The following is a 25,709-nucleotide window of genomic DNA, read 5'->3' as shown; positions in this document are numbered from 1 at the left end:
AGAGATTACAGCATTTCAAATTGAATACTTTCATAATTTAAATCTTTTTAATTGATAGAGGCATGAGCTTGACAACTTTGACTGGAGTACTTTTGAAGCACCAATTTCATAAGATGTCAAGGCTCCAGATTTCTTTTAGAGGATTCTGAAGTACATCCCAGGTGTATTGTGCGTAAGTTCACCCAAAGACTCCATGTCCTCCAGGACATGGTAATTCAGTCTTGGTTTTGCCCCATTATGGCATTGCATGAGCTTGTACTTCTGCTGTTTCTAAGAACAGGAACTACATCTGCAAGAATGGATCAGTTTATTTTAACCCCAATTGTGAGATGAAAGGGCAGAATGCCTTCAGCACCCAGGAAGTGTGTCAGAACCTTTTGTCTGAGATTTTGAAAGGCACTTATTGCACTGCTAAAGCATTGTTGGACCAAAGAAAAAATACATTTTGTCCCCAGCGTTAAAATGTTAATTTTTAACCAGTTTATTTTCTTTATGGTACTGAATTGAGTTGAAATCCCGGTAAGACCAGTGCACACTGAGATGTCACTAGGCATTGCCAGAGCTTGCCTCCTTCCCTCCACTATTGACTGGTGTCTTGCAATGCGTCTGATTAAGTATTGAAGGTTGCCCATGCCTGGTCATGTGATGCAGTCTGGCCAATTTAATGCTGGGAATTTTTCTCAGCCATTTTATACAAAGAGTTGGGAATCCAATCAAATGCTGCCCTTCCTCAGTGTGGCTCAGAAGTAGTGAAGATCTTTCCAGAGGTGTGTGGGTGGAAAGCTATTATTTTTCCCACTGTTTCATGAAAGCTGCCCTTTATCTGTTGCACTTTACAGGAGAAAATCACAGACCATTGTGCTACCACTCTTGACTAACTCTTGCATTTTATATTTTACAATTCCACACACCTTTTTTTGTAATAAAAGGTGTGAGCCCTTAATTGTGAGAAGATCTGTGTGGCAACTCTCCTGTGAATTGCAGAGCACTGTCACATCACTCCTGTGAATCACAGGCCATGGTGGCATAGGTCCTGAAAATAGCAGGGCCATGGCACCCTTAACGCGTGTGAATTATGGTACTTTGTCATGCTGGGGGCTTCAAGCCCATTCCAGCAGTCACTCAGACCTTACCACATCATAACATTAGTCTCTTATTCTATAAGCATCCTGAGCCACAGCTTGGCCTAATCTCTGGAAACATTTTGGCCCACTGCATTTTTTTTTTCCTCCCAAAATATTTGGGCTGGTTTAGGTATTCAGAGATTTCTGCTTGTTCATAATACTTTGCCCACTGCTGAATCCTGCAGACCAGAGGCTGGAGTGATGAGATGTTTCATGACTGGCTTAGCTGCACTACGATTATTTTTCATGCATGGGTACAGTCTGAGGCAGGGTCAGCCCTGTGCTAATTTCCTTAAGGAACCTCGAGGAGTTTTATAGCCATATTGGAGAAGCAGACTGTATGGAAGTGTCACAGTTGGGGACTACACTCTCCCTGTGTTAAAATGCAGTTGTTCGCATTCCAAAAAAGGTGTTGTGGACGTCAACAGTATTTCCCAGATTTAGTTTGGCGATGGGGGCAGCTTGCTGTGGGAAGATGGGAGTCCCCTCCTCTTTGCCTGCCTGTGAGTTTTAGGAAAACTTTCAGCATCTGCCACCAGCATGCCGACCTGGGGTAGCCTCTTTCACCATGTCTGCCAGTCAACTTTCTTTCTACCCAGCGGCAACATAGTCTAAGCTTCTGAGGCTATTTTCAGCAGTTGGAGGTTTCGATGCACTCTCCGATTTTGGGGATTTTTTTTATTAATGATAAACAGATATCTATATCTCTATATAGATAAATATATTATATATATATATATATATATATTGACTGCTGTGAATTTATACATTGTAAATATATTTTTTAAAAAAGCAAACTTTTTTTGTCTCTTTTGTGAATTTGGTTACTGGTTTTAATGACCAAGCAAGCTTCAGAAAAGAGGGATATGCTTAATTGTTGTCTTCTCCATGATTTAAGTCATGATTCCTAAACTTCAAAGATTGCTGGCAGTAGGATGTCCTTGGAGTGTCAAGAGCTGCAGTCCCAGGGTGACTGTTGAGCAAATGGTAGGACAACCAGGCCTAAAATATCAAAGATAAATAGCCAGTGTACTATTTTTAAAGACTGGTTCTGAGAATGGGGTCGCTGTATATTGTGTTTATAAAAGCTTATAACCCGCTTCTTCCTAGCTGGTGTTCAAGGCAGGGAACAAAAGTAACAAAGGTAACTGCTAAAAAAAGCACACCCCAAAATAAAAATAAAATAATAACTTACAGAGTATGAGAAAGCTAAGCCAGCTTTCAGTTGGGGGAGTGACATATTTATTTAGGTAAAAGCCTTCAAGCCAGCTAAGTTTCCTCCTTAGGCACTGAACATCTCACCAGCTGTGCCGGAAAAGTGGTGAGTTCCAGAGCCCGCACTTCCAGCGCTGTCCAGGAGATGTCAGCAGCGGTCTCCATATCAACTGGATTGAGCTTGTATGTGGTGACTTGCTATTTGTAGGGCTGATCTTCAAACTCCCAACACATTCTTCAAGCAAAAATCATCCAATTGATGTGTGGGCAAAATATTGTGGTTGCAGTGTTTTTGCAGTTGAACATGTAGATAGAAGGGTCAATAAACAAGCTATAGGTGAGACCTTTTTATTGAGTTGGTTCAATAAAAAAAAAAAAGTCTCACCTACCTATTGTTTATCGACCCTTATTTCTACCAGTAGATTCTTAGAACCCTGCCTCGAGCAGGCAAGATAAGCTTCTGGATTCCCAAAATGGGAGAAAACAAACAAAACATACAAATACTTTTCTCATCCTTGAGAGAATATATTTCGGATGAAAGTACACGATATTCCCAGTTTGGAAGAGGCTGATCTCACTCTAGAAACCTGGGAGGCACTTTCCATCCCCAGTACTGTCTGCATGAATGTTTCTCCAAAATAGTAATCCTGTCAAATGTGCAGGACTGTGGGACATGAAAGATCAAAATAATAAGGTGGGAGGGAGTGCGTGGGCACAGATGGGGGTCTCGTCCCAAGCTGCTTCTTATGTTCATGAGCGCAGTATTATAGCCTTCTTTCTCCCTGGCATACTCCTCCCCACAGTAGGAACATTAGAAGGACTGATTATTTTAAATTGGGAATATAAATCTAAATAATCCCTGGCATTACCTAAAGTAGGAAGCTGTGATTTGGGTGAAAACTGGGTCTTCCTTTTTCTTATTTTTCTTTTACATTTTCAAAGTGGCAGTGCAATAGCAGGGAGCACATTTCTGATGTTTACCATTGCTTAGGCAATTTGTCATATTTCTAACAAAAACAGGTTGGGGGGGGGGGGGGGTTGTGTGTGGCCTCCCTTTATTTTTCCGGCAACACTGTGGCCCTGTCCCTTTCCAGGCATCTAAAATTCCTTGGAACTACGAGCCATGGATTGAGTGAGGGCAGAAGAAAGGGTCTGAATAAGTCCCTATCATCTCCACCTCTTCCCATGAGAAAACCAGCCGCGCTAAGGAAAAATGACTATTTTATGATACATATAGGTTGTTCCAAGCAAGAATATCATGAAGATTTCCCCCCCTGGGGATAGGTTTTCTGTTCTCATTTTCTTTCAGGCTGGAGGAGATAATTTAAGCAATAATCCCCGATGTGTTCTCTCTCATCAGCTGAGTTGGTGCAGCGTGGGCATTACAGCAGGGCAATCCTTTCTGCTTCAGCCAATCAGATTGTTGCATACTCTGTTTCGGTCCTATAATAACGTAGCAGTTGTCAGCAGACAAGAAGCTCTTGGCCCATCTAGTCTGCTTAGTTAGCCAGCCCCCCACAAACTCACACAGAACCTGCTCGATCATCATCAGATCCCAATGCAGGTGTCAATACTGCTCAGTGAACTGAAGAATGAACTGGTAGGAAATTTTTTTTTTTTTAAATAAACCTGGGATGCGAACATAAGAAACGGTATATACTTTTTATTCAAAAATAGTGTGAAAATAAAAAAATACAACAAATAAATAGAGCTCATTAGGACAGAAAATAAAGGAGACTAGGGAATAAGATTACAAAAATGGACATGGCTAAGGGAGAGTGACAGGGCCAAAATCAGGCCAGGTAATATTTGTACATACTACCACTTTCAGAGCTTCCATACTGTAGTACGAGCCAGTCCTTGTTTTAGCCTACCCCCATTGCATTTATGGGCATGTAGTTTCTATTTTTTCATAGAGAAATTGGAACTACAGTGGGGCAAAACCAGGACAAGATCAATGCAGCCTTCAAGACTTGGAGCTATCTGGTAGTCTCCCTTCCAAGAGAACAGAGGGACAGAGTTCAACAGCAGAGCAACCAAACTGGCTCTATTTTTGCATGGTATGCTGGTCCAGCCTGGTTTGTGATTTTGCATAGAATGGGAGGCAAAATCAGGGCTGGATCAGCTTGTCCCTGAAAAAATTAAAATACTGTCAGTGAGTCTGTTCAATGTTGACATCAAGCCTGCACGACAAGCTCCTGAATCCTCATTTATTTTTATTTTGAAGATGAACGGTTCTGCCATCTTCTGTCAATACTCTTATGCCAGCACCACCAAAAAATTATATTTATCCAGTCTGATGCTCATTAGCAGCATGTTAAAGCCTCCTCACATCAGTGTCTTCCAAGCAATATTCCCAAGTCCTGGTCAACCATATTTCCGAGAAAATAACTTGGATTTTCCAAGTCCAAAAATATCTGTTCTGTCCCTGTTCTAAAGGCATTCTGTGTTACTGCAGGCAACGACCATCTTCTGCGATCCGACAAAGTACCAAAAGTTCCCAACTAGGCTAGGCAGCTCTGCAATGGTGGTCCAGTAAAAAGATACAAAATTAAATGGCTGCCACTGCTATTCTACAGGAAGTGATGTCACTACAGTCTATAGACCATATAGATTACACACTACAAAACATTTCCTGCAGTTGTTTCAGTTGCAAGGCAGTTCTGTTGAAAAGGTAACCCAAACAGTTCTTTTCTCCTGTACAGCTACAATTACCATACCATGGTCACTGAACTGGAACCATGATCAGAAACCAAAATCACAGGATTGTCATACGATGGTCAGCCAAGTGCAACCACAGTCAGAGTGGGTAGTGCTCTTCAGAAGCGAGGGGGAAGAAGGATAGAGTAGTTCTGACTCAGGAAGATTCCTCAGGGCTGCCAGATGTAGGTTTTGGAGGGTGTCGATCTGAAGGTCGGAAGGCATTGGAAAGGTGGGGGGTGCTGGTGGTTGCTCCAGGGCACAGTCCTTCTCCTTCTCACTCTCATTTTCCCACAGATTGATCAATGGTGGGTAGAGCTCATTGAGGGGGATAGATGATGTGTGCTGAACATATTTCTTTAGTGAGTGGTGGCAGCTCTTCTGCTTCAGCTGATGCCCCACATAGAGGACTAGCAGGACCATGCTGAGGGCAGCGAAGAGAGAGCCCAGCACTGCCACCAGTGCCATGCCTCCTACTTGTGACACCATCTCAACAGCTAAGGAGGCCTCCTTTGTGGTGATGTTCAGGCAGGACCTCTGGGCCACATTTGCCACTGAGGACACAGTAAGACAGATCTCGTATTTAGTAGCTGGCTGCAGGTGGGTGAGATTGTATTCTTTGATGTCCAGAGGCACCTTGGCCGTGTAGCTGATATGAGGATTGTGGATGCGCATTGTGGCTGATGACCATTGTGGGGAAGCAGAGCCAGGAAAGACTTTCCATTCCACCACTACAAAGTGTGACTGCACCTTTTTCGCCAGCACTACCAGAGCCAGGCCCTTCTCTTCTGTACTTCCATTGATATGGACTGTGGTGCTCTTTGTGTCTGAACCATCTGAGTTCCATGCCACACATGTATACAGTCCTGAGTCTTCTGGCCTAGCCTCCACAATCATCAGGGTGCCTCCAGCCAGCAGCTTATGTTTGTTAGACTCCATATCTCTTGTGACCTTCTTCCCCAATGGTGTGATCCAATAGAACTCTGGCTCTGGCTCAGCCATGGCTCGACAGTCCAGTGAGATGATCATGCTGCTTGTTTTGTTAAAGTAGGATGGAAAAGTGTGGATAGATATCATAGGCAGGCAGTCACCAAACAAGCCATTCTCTAGGATCTCCTTAAATGAATGCCCATTTAGCTGGGGTGGAGAGGCACACAGGGTCGATTGGGGTTCACTCAGGCGCACACTCCGATTGCTCAGGATCCCCCAGTTGGCGGAGCAATCGCATCGGATGGGGTTGCCATAAAGACTGAGTTCCTTGAGATTGGGGAGGGACCGAAACACCTCCCTTGGCACAAGGTGGAGATCACTGTTGCTAAGGAGCAAGGTTTTCAAGGAAAGAGTGTCCTGGAAGGCCAAGCGGTCAATGAAGGAGAGTCTGGGATTGTTGCGCATCTCCAACTTGGCCAGCTCAGGCAACCCTTGAAAAGCACTGTGCTCCACACTCACCAGATCATCCATATTGTTGAGACTTAGCTCCTGTAGATGGGGCATGTCCTGGAAGTCACCAGCAAGGATCTTCTCAATGGGGTTCTTGTTCAGATCCAGGAACTTCATCAACGGCAGTTTCCTTAGGCCTTCCTTAGGAACCCGGGACAGCTTGTTATCAAAAAAGGACAGGCTCTCCAGGTAGTCCAGTCCCATAAAGGCATCTTCAGGGATCTCCTGCAGTTCCATCCCAGCCAGAACCAGGCTATGCAGTTTCCCCAGGGGCTGAAAGTTCATGCTCTGGAGGGCCACAATGGGGTTCTCTCCAATCATAAGGATCTCCAGGTTGGGCAGTGCCTGGAACCAGCGGTTATCTATAGACTGGAGCTTGTTGGCATTGAGGTGGAGCCTCAAAAGATTGGTTAAGCCAGAAAAAGCTTCAGGATCAATAGAGCTGATTTGATTATGGTTAATGTAGAGTTCTTCCAAGTTACTGAGGTCCTTCAAGCAGTAGTTGGGCAGGTTTCTAACCTGGTTCTCCTCCAGGTAGAGTGTGATCAGTTGGGAGAGGTTGACCAATCCCACATCTTCAATACTGGCAAAGTGGTTCTGAGACAGGTCCAGTTCAGTCAAATTGTCTAGGCTTTGAAGCTCAGAGGATACCCGAGATATCTTGTTGCTTTGAAGCAGAAGAACCTGAGTGTCTGCAGAGAGATTGGCGGGCACATTGGTCAGAAGAAGGTCATTGCAGTCTACTGTCTTGGCTTCATGGTACACGGACTGAGGTGTGAACCAAGGCCGAGTCTCACACACACACTGTGGTGGGCAGGACCTTGGTACTGCCCCTGAGAAGGGGATGAGAAAGACCATCAGTACAGGCAGCCCTATCAGTGGCAACACTCCAGTCCTGAGAAACAGGCAATTCTGTAAGGTTGCAAAGGGAGCTTCCATCACTGACTTGGAAACAGGGATGACGTCTAAATGAAGGAGCTGCTGTGCAATGAAATGGTGACCTGTGGAACTTGGGGTTGGCAAGAGGCTTGTGTTCTGGATTCAAGCTTTCAAATTCCAGGTAACCAAGAGCAGGATTCACTGGCAGATGAATGTTTCTGCAAGACAGAAGGTCAAAGGGAAGGATTGTTACTAAAAGACCCATCAGTAATAAGGCATCAAAGAGTCAGAACAGTCTCAACTAGGTAAAGATCTTCCACCTCCCTGTAACATCTATAACCTTCTGCTTTTTTTGAGGGGGCCCAGCCTTTCATCCTTCTGAAGGCAAATGAATGAGAATCATTTGAAACTAAGAAACAAATTATTATTCTGTATTTTACCTGTAAAGAGGCCTGAGCCCAAAACATTGGAAGCTACATATAAGAATATTATCTTCACTAATTAATATAACTAATTATATTAATATGATTTGGTGGCTAAAATCCATTTCTCAGTGAACAGGATTTCAATAGAAACTATTACCACTAACTGACCTCGTAATTGGTAGACAGGCAGCGCTAGTATTAGAACGGAGGCACAGAGAGATAAATTGACTCCCCTGAGTCATTAGAACCAAGGCAAATTAAAAGAAAGCAACTCCCCTGAGACCACAAACACAAAGTCAATGACAGAGCCAGGGATTAGAGCTAAGGCACTTTAAACATTAATCACTCCAGGAATGCTCTAAAATTCAGAATAAGAAAGCAGGAATTTTGCTAGTACTGCAGCTCATTTCCCTTCTCTCCTCTTCCCATCACGTCTCTAGCCTCCCCCGCCTCACGCCCTTCGTGTTACCACTTCCCTAGCAGCTGTCTGCTTGTTCCTGCAATCTTGCCCTGACTTGGATCTCACAAACAAAGCCCTCACTTTGTTTTTCTCTTTTAATACTGCGCTCTGTGTTCCATCTCCTGGAGGATAGCACTTGTCCCCGGGTTTTTCACAATCCCTACACACAGAAGGAGTTAATAAACATGTGGATAAAGGTGAACCGGTAGATATAGTATACTTGGATTTTCATAAGGCGTTTGACAAAGTTCCTCATGAGAGGCTTCTAGGAAAAGTAAAAAGTCATGGGATAGGTGGCGATGTCCTTTTGTGGATTACAAACTGGCTAAAAGACAGGAAACAGAGAGTAGGATTAAATGGGCAATTTTCTCAGTGGAAGGGAGTGGACAGTGGAGTGCCTCAGGGATCTGTATTGGGACCCTTACTTTTCAATATATTTATAAATGATCTGGAAAGAAATACGACGAGTGAGATCATCAAATTTGCAGATGACACAAAATTGTTCAGAGTAGTTAAATCACAAGCAGATTGTGATAAATTGCAGGAAGACCTTGTGAGACTGGAAAATTGGGCATTCAAATGGCAGATGAAATTTAATGTGGATAAGTGCAAGGTGATGCATATAGGGAAAAATAACCCATGCTATAATTACACAATGTTGGGTTCCATATTAGGTGCTACCACCCAAGAAAGAGATCTAGGCGTCATAGTGGATAACACATTGAAATCGTCGGTTCAGTGTGCTGCGGCAGACAAAAAAGCAAACGGAATGTTGGGAATTATTAGAAAGGGAATGGTGAATAAAATGGAAAATGTCATAATGCCTCTGTATCGCTCCATGGTGAGACCGCACCTTGAATACTGTGTACAATTCTGGTCGCCGCATCTCAAAAAAGATATAATTGCGATGGAGAAGGTACAGAGAAGGGCTACCAAAATGATAAGGGGAATGGAACAACTCCCCTATGAGGAAAGACTAAAGCGGTTAGGACTTTTCAGCTTGGAGAAGAGACGACTGAGGGGGAATATGATAGAGGTGTTTAAAATCATGAGAGGTCTAGAACGGGTAGATGTGAATCGGTTATTTACTCTTTCGGATAATAGAAGGACTAGGGAGCACTCCATGAAGTTAGCATGGGGCACATTTAAAACTAATCGGAGAAAGTTCTTTTTTACTCAACGCACAATTAAACTCTGGAATTTGTTGCCAGAGGATGTGGTTAGTGCAGTTAGTGTAGCTGTGTTTAAAAAAGGATTGGATAAGTTCTTGGAGGAGAAGTCCATTACCTGCTATTAAGTTCACTTAGAGAATAGCCACTGCCATTAGCAATGGTTACATGGAATAGACTTAGTTTTTGGATACTTGCCTGGCTTGGCCTCTATTGGAAACAGGATGCTGGGCTTGATGGACCCTTGGTCTGACCCAGTATGGCATGTTCTGATGTTCTTAACTCTGTCTGGCTCAGTTCTAACAACTGCAGTCTTTCTGGAATTGGTTTTCGAGGATGGGAATCTTGGAATGAGCGTCACTCCTGCCCTGCAGCACTCCCTGCCGTTCTGGTGGTGTGAGGAAGCAGGGATGCACAGAGGTCACAGGTGTGGCTGCTGCTGAGTGCGTGGAGCTGGAAGAAAGTTTGCTGGAAAATGGTGAAAGCACCTTGAAGTAAACACGTCAAAGACCTGAAATTGTGCCCAGAACTGGAGAGAACATGAAAGGAGAAAGCCAAAGACAAGAAATTGGGCCTGGAACTGGAGCAGGAGAGGAAGCAAAAGTCCTAGCTCCTGTCTGGAGCTATATGAGTCCTTAAAGGAAAGGGTTAAGAGCTAGCTCATTACCCAAGTGCGGGACTCAGAGGGCAATATGCAGAACTCTCCAGAATGTATGGTAAAATGCATAACAGAATACTATCAAAAACTATTCAGAGGACATAATATACCAACCCAGGAGATTCAGGTCTTCCTGGGAACCACCCCCGTACCCCGACTGTCAGCACGGGCCCCAGTCACAGAGCAAGAGGCCATTGATGCCATCTCCAGCATGAACTGTAAGAGGTCTCCAGGTAGCGATGGGCTGATTGCAGAATTCTACAAGACCATGAAAGCCTTGTTAGCTAAAGACCTGGCCAGCATGTACAACCTCTGCTTAAAAGGTGGAGCTCTGCCAGACTCGCTGTAGAAATCACTTCTGATCCTGCTATATAAGAAAGGGAACAGAGAGGACTTGTTAAACTGGAGACCCATAATTGTTACTGAACAACATTTTAGCCAAGGTTCTCTTGAACTATTTGTCTGCAGTGGCTCCATATCTAAATAAATAATCAAGCCTGTGGTATAAAAAAAAGCAGACTGCTAACAATCAGGCCTGTGTACGTGAACTTGTAGCGCTGGGAGAGAGAGCAGGGATTCCCTTTTACTTGCTGAGACTTGATCAGGAAAAGGCCTTTGACCAGGGCTACCTTTTTGAGACTTTGAAACACTATGGTGTCCCTGGAACTGTTGTAAAATGGTTGTCATGCCTGTATCACTCTGCTCATGGTGTCCCTATTGTCAATGGGAGGCTGGGAGAGGGCTTTAAGATCCAGTCAGGAGATAGGCATGGTTGCCCACTCAGTGCCTCACTCTATGTGTTTTCCATAGACCCTTTGCTAAGGGTGATACAGATTAATAAGGCCATCCAGGGGATTCCTATTCACCTGAGAGAGATGACGTTTGCAGGCGCTATTAAGATGACTCCATACACAGAAAAGCTTTGTCCCAGATGCCAGATCTCCTTCCCATCTGGGCCTCTTTGCACCCAGTGCCCTCTGATCCGGGGTGTACATTAATCATCCAGGCTTCCCATCTTGGAACTACGGTTTGTGGGCTGCCCGTTTAGGAAGACAGTGTGGGTAGAGGCCACAATTATATACATCCTCATATACTGGTTATCTAGACAAAATCTATGGAACTGGGCTCCAGCCTGGAAAACCTTGATAGGTTTGCACGCTGTGCCTGATCAACACAGTTATAAAGCACAAAATATGGTTGGCTTGGTATGCCTTAGCACTAGGGAAAATTTACATCTCATTAGTGAGGTAGTGTTTTCAGTCATGAACACGATCTGGGAAATCAGGACCGTGAAAAGAACACTATGAGGTCCACATCCAGCTGACTCTGAATATTGGAGTTAGCAAGTTACCTTCGTCAGCTTAACTTAACTCCTCTCAGTTATGCCCATGGAATGCCCCCACCTACCTGGCTAAATTTTAGCCCCCTAACTTATTAGCCAGCTAAAATTCAGCCAGATATGTGCCCAAATATTCATTTAGCCGGCTAAATTCTGAGTTAGCCGGCTAAATGCTTTTGAATATGGACCTTAGTGGTACTTCAATCTGGACAGCATTCTGGGGCAACCTGACAGCAGTACTTGGATGTTAAAGGAACAAGTGTTACGTAATGATGATTTCAGAATGGTTTGTATAAATAATGTATATTCTGTATATATGTAAATATGTTGTTGTTTAAATAAATTAGAATTATCCTACTTCAGTACTAAGACACACAAACACAGTTCTGCCAAAGCAGCAACACTCTCTGCTATTCCAGTACTGTCCCCGATATCAAGCTCTGCCAGTACCTCTGTCCTGCTCTGTAAAAGTTTCATTTGTAAGGTAAACAATGTACGATTTGATATATCTGTTTAAAATCCGGGGTCGGCGAGCACAAGGGGGTGCACAATTGTGCACCTTGCGCGCGCCGAGCCACGCTGGCTTACTCCGTTCCCTCCCCCTAACCTTTCCCCTTCCCCAGCCCTACTCTAAACCCCCCCCCCCCCCGATCTTTATTTTACCTTTTGCGCCTGTCGATTGCCGGCACACGATCTCTGACACAGTGGCAAATGGCCGCTGTGCCAGGAGCCGCTGACCCCGCCCACGCCCGCCCCTTTTTTCAAGCCCCGGGGCTTTACGCGCACCGCTGGGCCTTTTGAAAATAGGCCCGGCGCACATAACCCCCCTCGCCCGTAGGTCTTTGAAAATCTGTCCCTTTCTGTGCAATTTTCAAAACCCCAGGTAGCTACCATTAAAATTATTTGATAGCTTCATTCAACCAGTTCTTCTATATGGATATGAAAGTGAAGTCTGGAGTGTATACAGGAAGTCTATTTTATGCATGTTTTTATTGTAACTCGCTTCGGTCTATATTTGGAAATAGCAAGGAATAAATTAATAAACTATTTACTGTAAGGGACAGAATATCCATATACTGTAAATCCTGCACTTCCAGTTCTGTAACACACAACACATTCACAGAAATTATCCCAGTGATGGACCTAGGACACTCACTCTTACAACTCACCATGCAAACAAAATATATTCATATTCAGGCGTCACCTCAACACAAATACTTCTGCTTTCTGAAGTAACACAAAATCCTGCAAAAAAACCCCCAAACAACAAATCAGCATCTTATATAGCAAACCTATCATACTGTAACATTACTAACTCCAAGAACTCAAACAGCAACAACCCTACATTTGAAAAGGCAGTACTGTACATATTACACCAGGTGGTAGAACACCAATACTGCGGAAGCAAAACAAGCTGGATTGTTACAGATCCCTATACAGGAGCTACACACTAGCAGAATTCCTCACTTTGGTCATACCTAGTGTAACGTGGCACAGGGTGGACCCTTGGGCCCAATGGCAGGCTGCTAGCAAGTGGCGGAGCGAGAGTGGTTACAGTCTGAGCTGGGATTGTGACAGGCAGCTAGCAAAGACATATTCAGAGTCCCGGCATGGGTTGTAGCAGGTGGCAGGCAAGAGTATCTGGTCCAAGATCAAGGTAGGCAGCAGGCCAGGCATGGTCAAAGTCCAGGCCGAGGTCACCAACTGAAGATTAAAGCCAAGGAGACAAAGACCAGGGAGATAAAAACGAGGCAGGAGGACTGGAACACACTAAGGCAGGAACAAGATAGGAATAGAAAGCAACTAGCACTGCAGGCAGGAGCACAGCAGACCACCTGTTGCTGTGCTGAACTTCCCTATATACTACAGAAGAAATGATATCACCAGTCAGTGCCCCCAGGAAGTGCTGCCTGCTGGGCCTATAAAAGAGCTTCAGGAAGTGCAGGTGAGTCTAACCAGGCCCTAGGATGCAGCATGCTAGGTGAAGCTATGCCAGGAGTGTGGAGGTAAGGGGTGTTACATCCAAAACATGGGCAGATCTTCATCTAATATAGAATAGGGAACTACGCTTTAGAACCAGAAACATGCAGACTAAAACTGAAATGGAAACCCCAAGAAGACAGGCTCTGTGAGCAATGCAATACTGGAGAAAGAGAAACAGAAATGCCTTTCCTCCTGTACTTTGCAAGATACAAAAAAAAAAAGATGCACATTTCGAAATCGGTATAGTAAAAAGAAGTAAATAAATAATCTCTGAAAATGGAAAATAAATCTTCTACCTTTATCTGGGCATATTTTTCTAATTGGGTTAGTCCCAAGCTCTCTTTCCCACTTTCGTGGTCTCAATCCTTTACTAAGTTCTTTTCCAGGATTTCCTATCCATTTTTCATTTCTTCTCCTCCTCCTCCTCATTTTCCTTCTCTGCATCTTTCTCAGACATTGATTTTTCCCTTGCGTCTTTTTCTCTATTTTTTCTTCTCATAAGAACATGAGAAATGCCATGTTGGGTTAGACCAAGTCTAGCATCCTCTCTCTGACAGTGGCTAGTCCGGGTAAAAGTACTCAACAAATCCTAAATAGTTGATTTATTTCACTCTGAATGGCTTTCCCAAGCCTTCCTGGTTAATAACTGTTTATGGACTTTTCCTTCAGGAACTTGTACAATTCCCTTTTGCGCCCCCATTTTCTCAGTTGCCTTGACCATGCTCTCCAGCAACAAATTCCATAGCTTGTTTGTGTGCTAAGTGAAAAAATACTTCCTATGATTTGTTTTAAATCTGCCTGTTAACTAGTCTCATGGACTGTCCCCTAGTCCTAGTGTTGTTTTAAAGGGTAAATAACCATTCCCTATTTACCCATTCCATCCCATTCATGATTTTATAAATCTTAATCATATTCTCTCTTAGTTGTCTCTTCTTCAAGCTAAAAAGCCTTCTCCATAAGGGAGCTTTCCATAATAGAAATGAAACATAGAAATGACGGTGGAAAAGGACCATACGATCCATCCAGACTTCCCAGCAACCTCGTGGTAGCATAAAAAATATCAGGCTTATTGGTCAAGGGCATCTACAGCCGCATCAGCAAGTTACCCCCACTCCTACTTGTTATCCCAGACCCCCAAAATCCAGAGTCCTCGTTGGCTGCTGTCTTGAGTCTGATCCCCCCCCCCCCCACACACACACACACTTTTTTTTTCCTCCTACCGTTAAAGCAAAGAGCAATATTGGAGCTATACCAACAGCATGAAGGCCCACTGGTCAAGGGTAGCAACTGTCACACAGCAAGTTACCCCCATACACTTCCTTCTTCATTTCCATCCTTTAGTCTCTAGGGATCCACAGTGTTTATCCCATGCCCCTTTGAAATCTTTCACTGTTTTTGTCTTCACCACCTCTTCTGGAAGGGTATTCCAGGTATCGACCATCCTCTCTGTGAAGAAATATTTCCTGATGTTGGTTCTGAGTCTACCTCCATAGAGTTTCATTTCGTGACCCCTAGTTCTACTAATTTCTTTCCAACGGAGAAGGCTTCTTGATTGTGCATCATTAAGACCTTTCAGGTATCTGAAGGTTTGTATCATATCTCCCTTGCACCTCCTCTCCTCCAGGGTATACATATTTAGGTGCTTCAACCTTTCCTTATACATCGTTTGCTGGAGACCCCCCACCATTTTTGTCACCCTTCTCTGGACCGCCTCCATCCTGTCTCTGTCCCTGTCCCTTTTGAGATACAGTCTCCAGAACTGAACACAATACTCCAGGTAAGGCCTCACCAAGGTCTTGTACAAGGGGATTATCACCTCCTTTTTCTTACTGGTTATTCCTCTCTCTATGCAGTCCAGCATTCTTCTGGCTTTAGCTATCGCCTTGTCATATTGCTTCACCATCGTCACATCACTAGACACTAACACCCCAAGGTTCCTCTCTTGCTCCGTGCACAAGAGCCCTTCACCCCCCATCACATACTGCTCTTTTGGATTATCACACCCCAGATGCATGATTCTGCACTTCTTGGCATTGAATCCCAATTGCCATGTCTTTGACCACCGTTCAAGCTTCCTTAAATCACGTCTCATTATCTCTGCACCTTGCAGGGTGTCCACTCTGTTGCAGATCTTAGTATCATCCGCAAATAGACAAACTTTACCTTCCACAATGTCGCTCACAAAGATATTGAACAGAACTGGTCCTAACACCAATCATTGTGGCACTCCGCTTAACACCATTCTCTCTTCAGAGTAGGTTCCATTTACCATCACATGCTGCCTTCTATCCGTTAACCAGTTTGTAATCCACTCCAACATCTTTGCGCTTACTCCTAAGCTTCTCAATTTATTAATAAGCCTCCTGTGCAGGACCGTATCAAAAGCTTTGCTGAAATACAAGTAGATCACATCAAGCGCTCTTCCTTAATCCAATTCTTTAGTCACCCAATCAAAAAATCAATCAGATTTGTCCGACAGGACCTTTCCCTGGTGAATCCATGCTGCCTCGGGTCCAGCAATCCTCCCGACTGTAGATAGTTCACTATCCTTTCCTTCAGCAAAGTCTCCATTAATTTTTCCCTCTGCTGAGGTGAGGCTAACCAGCCTGTAGTTTCCAGCCTCCTCTCTTCTCCTGCTCTTGTGAAGCAGGACCACCACTGCTCTTCTCCAATCTTGCGGCACCACTCCTGTTTCCAGGAGTCTTGCAGCTGACCCACTAGCACATCTCTGAGCTCCCTCAGTATCCTGTGATGAAACTCCACAGGCCCCATGGCTTTGTCCACTTTCAGATTTCCCAGCTCTTCCCATACATTTTGTTCTGTTAATGGAGTTTCGTCTACCCCACCCACCTTCAATGTCTTGTTAATTAGCGACGGTCCCTCTCCAGGGTTTTCTTCCTGGAGGGATTGTCATCCCATATTAAGGATGAATTGGCAGCTCGCAAGCTTCCTGACTTGCTGGAGTCTCTTATCGATTTGGCAGGACAGACTGACCGTCGACTCCAGCAGCGAAACCGGGAGTTACAATGCTCTAGGAGATATGCGGAGGCCTCTCTTCCCCACTGGAGGCCTCTCCTTCCTCTGGAACCTTTGCGGAGGAACTGATGCAACTGGGATGCGCTCGGCTAACCTAGAAGAACGCCTCTAATGCTGCCAGGCCAGGTTCTGTCTCTACTATGGTGAGGCAGGTCATTTAATAGCCAGATGCCCGGTAAGGCCAGTAAACTCCTGAGCCCAGGTCTCAGTGGGAGGCTGACCCTAGGCTCTCCTCTCTGGTTTCCCCATTATCGCTTCCAGTGACACTCTCCTTGGGCAGTCAGGACATCACCACCCTAGCCCTAGTGGATTCTGGGGTAGGAGGGAACTTCCTCATGAAGGCCCTTGTGGAACATCTCCAAATTCCCACGCTTCTCTGCCATGTTCCATTGATTTTCTCTCCTCCATCCACTGGGATCCCCTTCCAGGGAGAATTACCCATATTACGGCTCCATTAAAGCTCCAAATAGGCTCCCTTCATGTGGAGCACCTGGCATTCCACATCATTGATAAGGCTATACATCCATTATCCTGGGATTACCCTGGCTCCAGCAGCACTACCCTCAGTTTGACTGGGCATTGCTTCAGCTGTCCCAGTAGGGTTCCGACTACCATGCTACCTGCCTAGAGAGGGTAGCGATCCAGCAATGTCCTTCCGCCTCCGTTGCTCTGGCAGGCCTTCCTCCGCAGTATGCTCAATTTGCCAATGTCTTTTCCAGAAAGAGAGCAGATGCCTTGCCCCCTCACAGAGAATTAGATTGCACCATTGATCTACTACCTGGTACCAAGCCTCCTCGAGGAAGGGTGTATCCCTTGTCCCTACCTGAGACGAAGACCATGTCTGAGTATATACAAGAGAACCTAGACAACACGTTCATCCGCATGTCCACTTCCGCAGCTGGCGCAGGCTTTTACTTCATGGCAAAGGAGGACAGGACCCTCCGTCCCTGTATAGACTATCGAGGCTTGAATGCAATTATCCCGAAGGACCATTATCCCTTGCCTTTAATCTCAGAGTTGTTTGATGGTCTGCAAGGAGCAAATATCTTCTCTAAATTGGACCTCCAGGGGGTGTACAATTTAATTTGGATCCAATATGGTGACGAATGGAAAACAGCCTTGAACACCAGAGACAGCCACTTCGAGTATTTGTTGATCCCGTTTGACCGGTGTAACACCCAAGCCGTGTTTCAAAACATGATGAATAAGATCTTCTGGGACCTCCTATTTCAGTGCATGGTCATATACCTGGACGACATCCTAGTTTTCTCCAAGGATCTTGTTTCCCATCACCGAGATGTCTTCCGAGTACTCCAATGTCTCTGAGACAATCAGTTTTATGCCAAGCTCGAGAAGTGCTTGTTTGAAAGAGAGAGTCTCCCTTTCCTGGGCTACATTGTCTCCAGCCGGGGTTCTAAAATGGCTGGAAACTCAAGTGTATCCAAGATTGGCTTAGGCTAGCGGGTTACGAGCTCTGCAGAGATTCTTAGGCTTCGCTAATTATCATCATTACTTCATAAACAACTGCTCCAAGACAGCTGCTCTGCTCACGGACCGTACCTGTAAGGGGCTAATGCCAAACTGGCCACCAGAGACCATGACAGCCTTTCAAGAATTAAAGGCTGCCTTCCTTTGGAATCCCTGCCTCTGCCACCCGGACCCAATGCTCCCCTTCATTGTCGAAGTAGATGCCTCTTCTGAGCCAGCACTCTTCCATTGGACCCCTGTCCCCCTGTTCCTTTTTCTCTAAGAAATTCTCCCCAGCTGAATGCAAGTATGGGATCGGCAACAGGAGCTACTGGAAATCAAATTAGCGCTGGAAGAATAGAGCCACTTGTTGGAGGGAGCACAACATTGCATCACCATTTACACCGATCATAAAAACTTGGAGCACCTCCACCAAGCCCAGCAACTGATTACCTGACAAGCTCGCTGGTCACTATTTTTTACTCACTTCTACTTCGAACTCAGATACAGGCCTGCAGCCAAGAATGTTCGGGCGGATGCTCTTTTCTGCTTGTTTCTGACTCAGGACACCTTGAAACCACTCTGACACATCATCGACCCGGCCTGGGTCCTCCTCGCATCCACCATGTCCGTTCCTCCAGGGAAGACGGTTGTTCCCTGCAAGCTCCATAAGAAAGTGTTAAGATGGTCCCACAATTCCCACGTTGCAGACCACCCTGGACGAGTCTGAACCCTCATATTACTCCAACAGTTCTACTGGTGGCCCCATATGCAGAAGGACATTCGGGCCTATGTGGACTCTTATCCCACCTGCATGCAGCAGAAACCATTGATGGGATAACCTTGGGGGCTGTTACAGCCATTTCTGGCCCCCAGAAAACCTTGGACTAATTTATCCACCGACTTCATTGTGGATCTCCCCCTCTCTAACAGCAATACGGTCATCCGGGCCATAGTTGACCATTTCTCTAAAATGGCCCATTTCTCGCCACTGCCTGGTCTCCCTGTGGCCCCAGAGCTAGCTAAACTCTTCGTTCACAGGCTCCCCAAACACACTGTCTCAGACTATGGTACCCAGTTTACTGCATGCTACTGGAGGACCCTGTGCAAGAAATTCAACATCACGTTGGACTTCACTACAGCCTACCACCCTCAAACGAATGGTCATTCTGAACGAACCAATCAGACATTGAAGAACTTTCTACGGGCTTGTATCAACGCCCGCCAAGATGATTGAGCATCTCTGCTTCCATGGGCGGAGTCCTCCCACAACTCTCATCCATGTGCACCACGGGTTTCTCACCCTTTCAAACATCTATGGTAAACAGCCGCTACCTCCTCTACCTCTACCTCTTCCCATAACAGTTCCATCTCCAGTGGCTCAACTGTCTGCACAAGAACTTCAAAAGTTCTGATATCATACTCAGCAGATGCTACAGAAAACAGGCCTAAAAGCCAAAAGGTTCACTGATTTTCACCGGAGGCCCGCCCACAGTTTAAACCAAAGGAAAGGGTATGGCTCAATACACACCGTATCAGACTTCGAGTTCCATCCATGCAGCTGTGCTGCGACAGCTTGGGCCAGTAACCTACCAACTTCAGTTACCCGCATCTTTGGGGATTTACAACTCCTTCCACGTCTCACTCCTAAAACCCCTGATACTCTCTTGGCCCTCTCGGAAGAAGCCACAGCCGAAGAGATCACTTCAGAAGATAACACCACATACCACGTAAGAGAGGTCTTGGACGTAAGGAAGCCAGGCAAGAGATGGGAATACCTCCTTTCCTGGGAAGGATATGAGCCGGAGGAGAACCAGACTCCAATATATTGGACAAGAACCTTCTCAGAGAATTACACGCCTCTCATCCCAAGAAGCCTAAACCCTCAGGAGGTGGGTTTAGAGGAAGGGGTGCTGTTGTGCTTGGGCACTTGCGGCCTCCCACAAGCTGCCTCACTCACCTCTGCGTTCCCCGACACCGGGGAAGTCCTCCTGCGGAGCAGATGCACTGAACACAGCCTTCCTCCTGTTGTGCAGCTGCTGCCACGATCTCCCTGGCTCCAATGCGCTGCTCCCCTAGGCACACATGTGCTCGATGTGTCAGAATGGTTCCAAGGTGTCCTGAGTCAGAAGCAAGCAGAAAAGAGCATCCGCCCGAACATTCTTGGCTGCAGGCCTGTATCTGAGTTCGAAGTAGATGTCATCGATGGCTGCCCGGCACCCATCGATGACATCACCATCCCAGGTCTATTTCAGGCCGGCTCCAACTTCAAGTCCTTACCTTGGCAATGGGTCAGCTCCTTAGGGAGTAATAGATTGCTTGCGTTCCTGTCCTCGATTCTTGGATCCTGCTTCTCGTGGTTCCTGAGTTCATGCCTCCTGTCTGTTGTTCCCTTCTCTGGTTGTCTTTGGAGTTCTTCCTCCGGGGGTCAGTTCCTCATTTGTCTTCAGTATCTTTGTGTTCCTGGGGTCCTTGTCCTCCTCCTCTTCATCTCCCTTTTGGATTGATCTTCTGGCTTTGACTCTGGACTGGACTCCAACCTTGCTTCTCGCTGCCTGCCTCGACCACTGCTTGGACTCCGACCTTGAGTTTCACTGTCTGCCTCTGACCATGGCCTGTATACCAACATTGCTCTGTTCTCACTGGTTTAATCACCACTCAACCCCGGGCTGTCCCTCTGCTGACCCTTCAGCCTGCTGGCCCGCAGCTTTCCTGTCTGCCTGGACAACTACCATTGCAGAGGCCCCCACCTAAGACCAGCTGGCCCCAGCACCCGAGGGCTCAACCTAAGGGGAACGTGGGCTGGTATTGGTGAAGCTCCAGTTGGGCCTCTACTTCCACCAGCTCCGCCTGCCGATGGTGTGGATCTGTGGGGTGGAACCCCACAAGTAGTGCCAACTCCCCCTCGGCCCAAAGCTCCACCACCACAACACCTTCCCACACTCCCTCACCCCTTTCGCATACCTGTGTCTTTATACTGCCTCTAAACTCTTTCCCAGCCCCTCTGGAATCGCTACAACTTCTCTCCCTCCTTCCAAACACTTCCCCACCTTCTTCCCCACCCCTCCTTCCTTCCAGGTGCTAGTCCCCCACCTTCTCATCCCCGTCCTTATGCTCTTCCCCACCTTCTCAACCTGTGCTTCCCAGCCTCTTCCCCTTTCTCAACCCCCAAAAGCTATTCCACCTCCCACTCTCAATGCTGGGGCCTGACAATGGCAAGTATGCTTGCCCTCTAGATCTTCCTCACTGTCCTGCCTCATGCAAGCTAGCTGTAGGGTCAGCGTTTGATTAAACATCATCTCTTGCTGCTACGGGGCCAGTCTCGTGGTATGAGCTGTATGAAGGTGCCACACCTTTTGTGAGAGCGGCCCTGCAATGGCAGCAGACGTTCACACAAACACTGCTCTTGCTGCCAGCTTGCACGAAGGGGGAGGGAGCTTGGGCAAGTCATTATACTGCACAACATCGGATCGGGCAAGAGTATGGGTTACCCCAGGAGCAATCCAGTGTCTAAAACTGGGGTATTAAATATCAAAGGGGTGGCAAGCTTCCTTTTTTTGGATCGCACTTGCCACTTTATAGTGATACCTTTGCCTGGGACAAGCTCTGTGTTCTCCCTGCTTGTTCTATCTATTTTCTTTGACACACAGCATCAGATCTGATCACCCTAAGATATCTCTCTTAACTGGGACATAGATTTGGAACAGGGAGGGCAATCCAGATGGAATAGAAAAGTAAAGAAAGGTCAAAAGTTTGGAAAATAAAATGTTATGCAAAATAAGCGTAGTCATGCTCTTGGATTTTTGTACCTCAAATGCATGACTACGCCTATTTTACATAACATTTTATTTTCCAAACTTTTGACCTTTCTTTACTTTTCTATTCCATCTGGATTGCCCTCCCTGTTCCAAATCTCTATATCATCTGCAACACGTCAAACTTTTTCTACCAAGCCTTCTGCAAAATCATTTATGAAAATATCGAACAGACCTGGTAGCTTTGTCTCTGGAAGGAAAAATGTTTGATTAAGGGTGGCTGGGTCCTATATTATAAGATCTCTTTTATGATTGTTTTTAGCATGATTTACTGTATAGATTTATTAATGTATCATGTTTTCATAAGGTGTTCAGCCTGATCTGGGACTATAAATTACTTTTCAATGACACAGTTTTTATTTATTGCCTATACCACCACAGTATTATTAATGTTTCTTTTGCCATCATTGTGTATTGTAATCTGCTTGGAACGGGCCTGCATTCTGAAAAGATGGAATACAACTTTTAAAATCAAATTAGACCTCAGCCAGGTCTAATTCTTTGCTCACCCAGACAAAAAACCTGATCAGATTTGTCCGACACGATGTCCCACTGGTAAAACTGTGCTACATCGGATCCTCCATCCTGCTGGATTCTAGGAATGTGCTGTTCATTTTGTTTTGCGTGCATTATTATTATTATTTTTTTTTTAGCATGCATTAAGATGAAATGACACAATACAAAAAAAAAACCCAAACAGAAAATGATGCAACACAAATGAGAATTTGTCAGCCGCATACCCCTACAGTGGATTCAATATATTTCATTATCCTTTCCTTTAGTAATGATTTCAGTAATTTACTCACCACTAAGTTAAGTGTAACTAGTCTGTAATTTCCAGCCTCTTCTCTGTTGGCAGTTTCATGAAGAACAATGCCATCTGCCTGTGTCTCCACTCCTGTGGAACCACTCCTGTCACTGGAGGGTGATTGAACAGAACCAGCAGCAGAGCTGCCAGGATCTCTCAGAATTCACTGAATATCCTGGCATGTATCTGATCTGGCCCCATTGCCTTGTCCACGTTCAGTTTTGCTAGTTCTGTGCAAACCCCTTCTGTAAATGTTTGTTCAGTATTTCTGCTATTTCATAACACCCTCTTTTTCTCCTCTGTCTTACAATCCCTCCCCTGCCCTTCCTCCTTTCACTGACATATTTTGTCGCCTTGCTTCACTGCCTTAGCTATATTTTGTTGCTATTCTAATTACCTTCCCTACTTCCTTCAGTTTTCCTAAATTCCATTACTGAATACTTGGTCCAGTTTGCCCCCTCCCTCGAGGGCTCTGAGGAGAGGCCCCTAATCGTTAGATGTATAGTTTTGGAGACTCATTGTTTACTGTTTTATGTAAAAAGCCTTTGTTTACTGTTTTATGTAAAAGCCTTGGTCGGGTATGTAAGCCCCGGGCGATCTGTCGTTCCATGTAAACCGGATTGATTTGTATCTCATACAGGAATTTCGGTATATAAAAATTAAAAATAAACAAATAAATAAATAAAAGAGCCCAGGATCTCTCTGCTTCTCTTTCTGCAGCAGGCATGCTCCAGCCAACATCTGACAAATTAAAAATCTCCCACCAGCAAAACCACCCCCCTTGATTGCAGCCTTATGCATGTCTTTAACCAGACCTCTGTCCCCTGGCAACAGAGCCCCTTTGCCCCTGGCATTAGCACTGACCCTGAGACCCCTCCCCCAAGTGCTGGTGCAGATTGAATATCCCCTTCAATGCATAGGAGGAAAATGCTGCCTTGCAGCTCCGAGCTGGCTGCATGTATTGCTTCCAACATATTCTGACTGCAAAGTGCTTTGGCGTCTCATTTGGGGGTCCTAGACTGTTGACCGGAGCTGCCTTCTTCCACTATCTCTTTCCCTCTTAATGCCAAGCAGGGACTTGCCTGTGTCCAGTTGTTGAGGTAAATGCTCAAAACTGTTTTCCAGAATTTAGTGGAATGAGCGAAAGAGCCCACATGGATTTTCTCCCAGGGATCACTGTCTCTCTTGACAAATCCCTCTTCCGAGCTGTAGGATGTTCTCATTCAAGCAGAAGCTAGATTAGACAGAGGAAGGAGCAATCCTACAGAAATCTGGTTTGGCAAACAGAGCACTGCTGAGTGATTGCTCAGCGAGATGAATCTATTAACAAGAAAAAAACAGAGGTGGCAGCAAGGAGTGAAGAGAGCTTAAGTCTGTGCTAATGCCGAAAGAACCGCTACACTGGGTCAGACCAAGGGTCCATCCAGCCCAGCATCCTGTTTCTATCAGTGGCCAATCCAGGCTACAAATACCTGGCAAGTATCCAAACATTAAATAGATCCCATGCTACTAATGCCCAGGGATAAGCAGTGGATTTTCCCAAATCTACCTGGTTAATAACAGTTTACGGACATTTCCTCCAGGAAATTGTCCAAATCTTTTTTAAACCCAGCTGCACTAAGGGGCGGATTTTAAGAGTCCTGCTCGCCGGGAAGCCTATTTTACATAGGCCTACCGGCACGCGCAGAGCCCCGGGACTCGCGTAAGTCCCGGGGTTCTCCGAGGGGGGCGTGTCGGGGGCGGTCCCGGTCGTCGCAGCGTTTTTGGGGCGTGTCGGCAGCGTTTTGGGGGCGGGTACGGGGGCGTGGCTATGGCCCGGGGTGGTCCGGGGGCGTGGCCGCGCCCTCCGTACCCGCCCCCAGGTCGCGGCCCGGCGCGCAGGAGGCCCGCTGGCGCGCGGGGATTTATGCCTCCCTCTGGGAGGCGTAAATCCCCCAACAAAGGTAAGGGGGGGTGTAGACAGGGCCGGGCGGGTGGGTTAGGTAGAGGAAGGGAGGGGAAGGTGAGGGGAGGGCGTTAGAGGATTCCCTCCGAGGCCGCTCCGATTTCGGAGCGGCCTTGGAGGGAACGGGGGTAGGCTGCGCGGCTCGGCGCGCGCCGGCTATACAAAATCCATAGCCTTGCGCGCGCCGATCCAGGTTTTTAGCAGATACGCGCGGCTCCGCGCGTATCTACTAAAATCCAGCGTACTTTTGTTTGCGCCTGGAGCGCAAACAAAAGTAGGCTATTCGCGCTCCTTTTAAAATCCGCCCCTTACTGTCTTAACCACAATCTCCAGCAGTAAATTCCAGAGCTTAATTGTGCATTGAGTGAAAAAATATTTTCTCTGATTTGTTTTAAATAAACTACCTTGTAACTTTGTGGAGTGTCCTTTAGTCTTTTTATTGTTTGAAAGAATAAATAACCAATTCGCATTTACTACCCACTCCACTCATAGGTGACCTGACTTTGCATGTCACTAATATTTTCCCAAATTTTCCATCATGGGCAGTTGGAGGGGATTTTTTGTTTCTGTGAATCCTTCCCTGGTTGGAACTCTACCTCTTTTGGGGAAATCAGCAATCAGAGGAAAGCAAGGATCAGAAGAATTGTGGATTCTTGACCAGAGAACTGAAGAGACCTAGGAATCTGAGAGTTGGATTACAGTCTGAGAAGTTTTTTTGGACCAGTTGAACTTGGTTAGATTTTTAAGCTTGGGAATCTTTTTCCATCTTCTGGCTAGTGCATGCTGGAACTCCTCTCCAGTTATCCAACCCTAGAAGGGGAGAATACCTTTAACATGGATGGTGGTGCAGGCAAAAGGAGACCAGCAAGAAGATCTAGAATGCACAAGTGTGGTCTTCCTCACTTTAATATTTTTGGTGCTGTTCCTAATTTTTTTTTTTTTAATTTTGGCCTGGATACTCATCTTTAAGTTCAAGAAAACTGTTTATTTTGAACACAACCAAGGATTGTTTATTTTTCTGTTTTGCCCTGGTTGAATGGAAAGAGACTGGGTAGACTTATCTTACTCTGGTGCTGGCATTTACTTCCTTGCTCCTTTTGGGGGTCTGTTGCACCTGGTGGGCATCATCCAATTGGAATGTGGATCTTTGAACTTAAGAAATATTGACCATACCAGGGGCCCAGGATGATAACTTCCACCCCCCCAGCACCCCGCACTGGAACCCCTGGATGATATTCACAGCACA

The 25,709-nt window shown here is 45.8% G+C and overlaps 1 protein-coding gene across 1 annotated transcript in view; it reads right to left on the bottom strand.

The window, feature by feature from the left end:
- Nucleotides 1-3,987: 3,987 nt before the first annotated feature.
- Nucleotides 3,988-25,709, bottom strand: part of LOC115096773 (leucine-rich repeat neuronal protein 1-like) — a 47,667-nt gene continuing 25,945 nt past the window's right edge. Inside the window, exon 2 of the mRNA XM_029611862.1 lies at nt 3,988-7,576. Within this exon, the coding sequence (XP_029467722.1) occupies nt 5,109-7,418 (2,310 nt within the window). The 5' untranslated portion in view covers nt 7,419-7,576 and the 3' untranslated portion in view covers nt 3,988-5,108. The remainder of the gene's footprint in view (nt 7,577-25,709) is intronic.

Source organism: Rhinatrema bivittatum, chromosome 1 (genome assembly GCF_901001135.1).
Source record: "Rhinatrema bivittatum chromosome 1, aRhiBiv1.1, whole genome shotgun sequence".
NCBI classification, from domain to species: domain Eukaryota; kingdom Metazoa; phylum Chordata; class Amphibia; order Gymnophiona; family Rhinatrematidae; genus Rhinatrema; species Rhinatrema bivittatum.
Note: the sequence above shows the minus strand (reverse complement) of the source record. Positions and strands in the feature narration are given on the sequence as shown.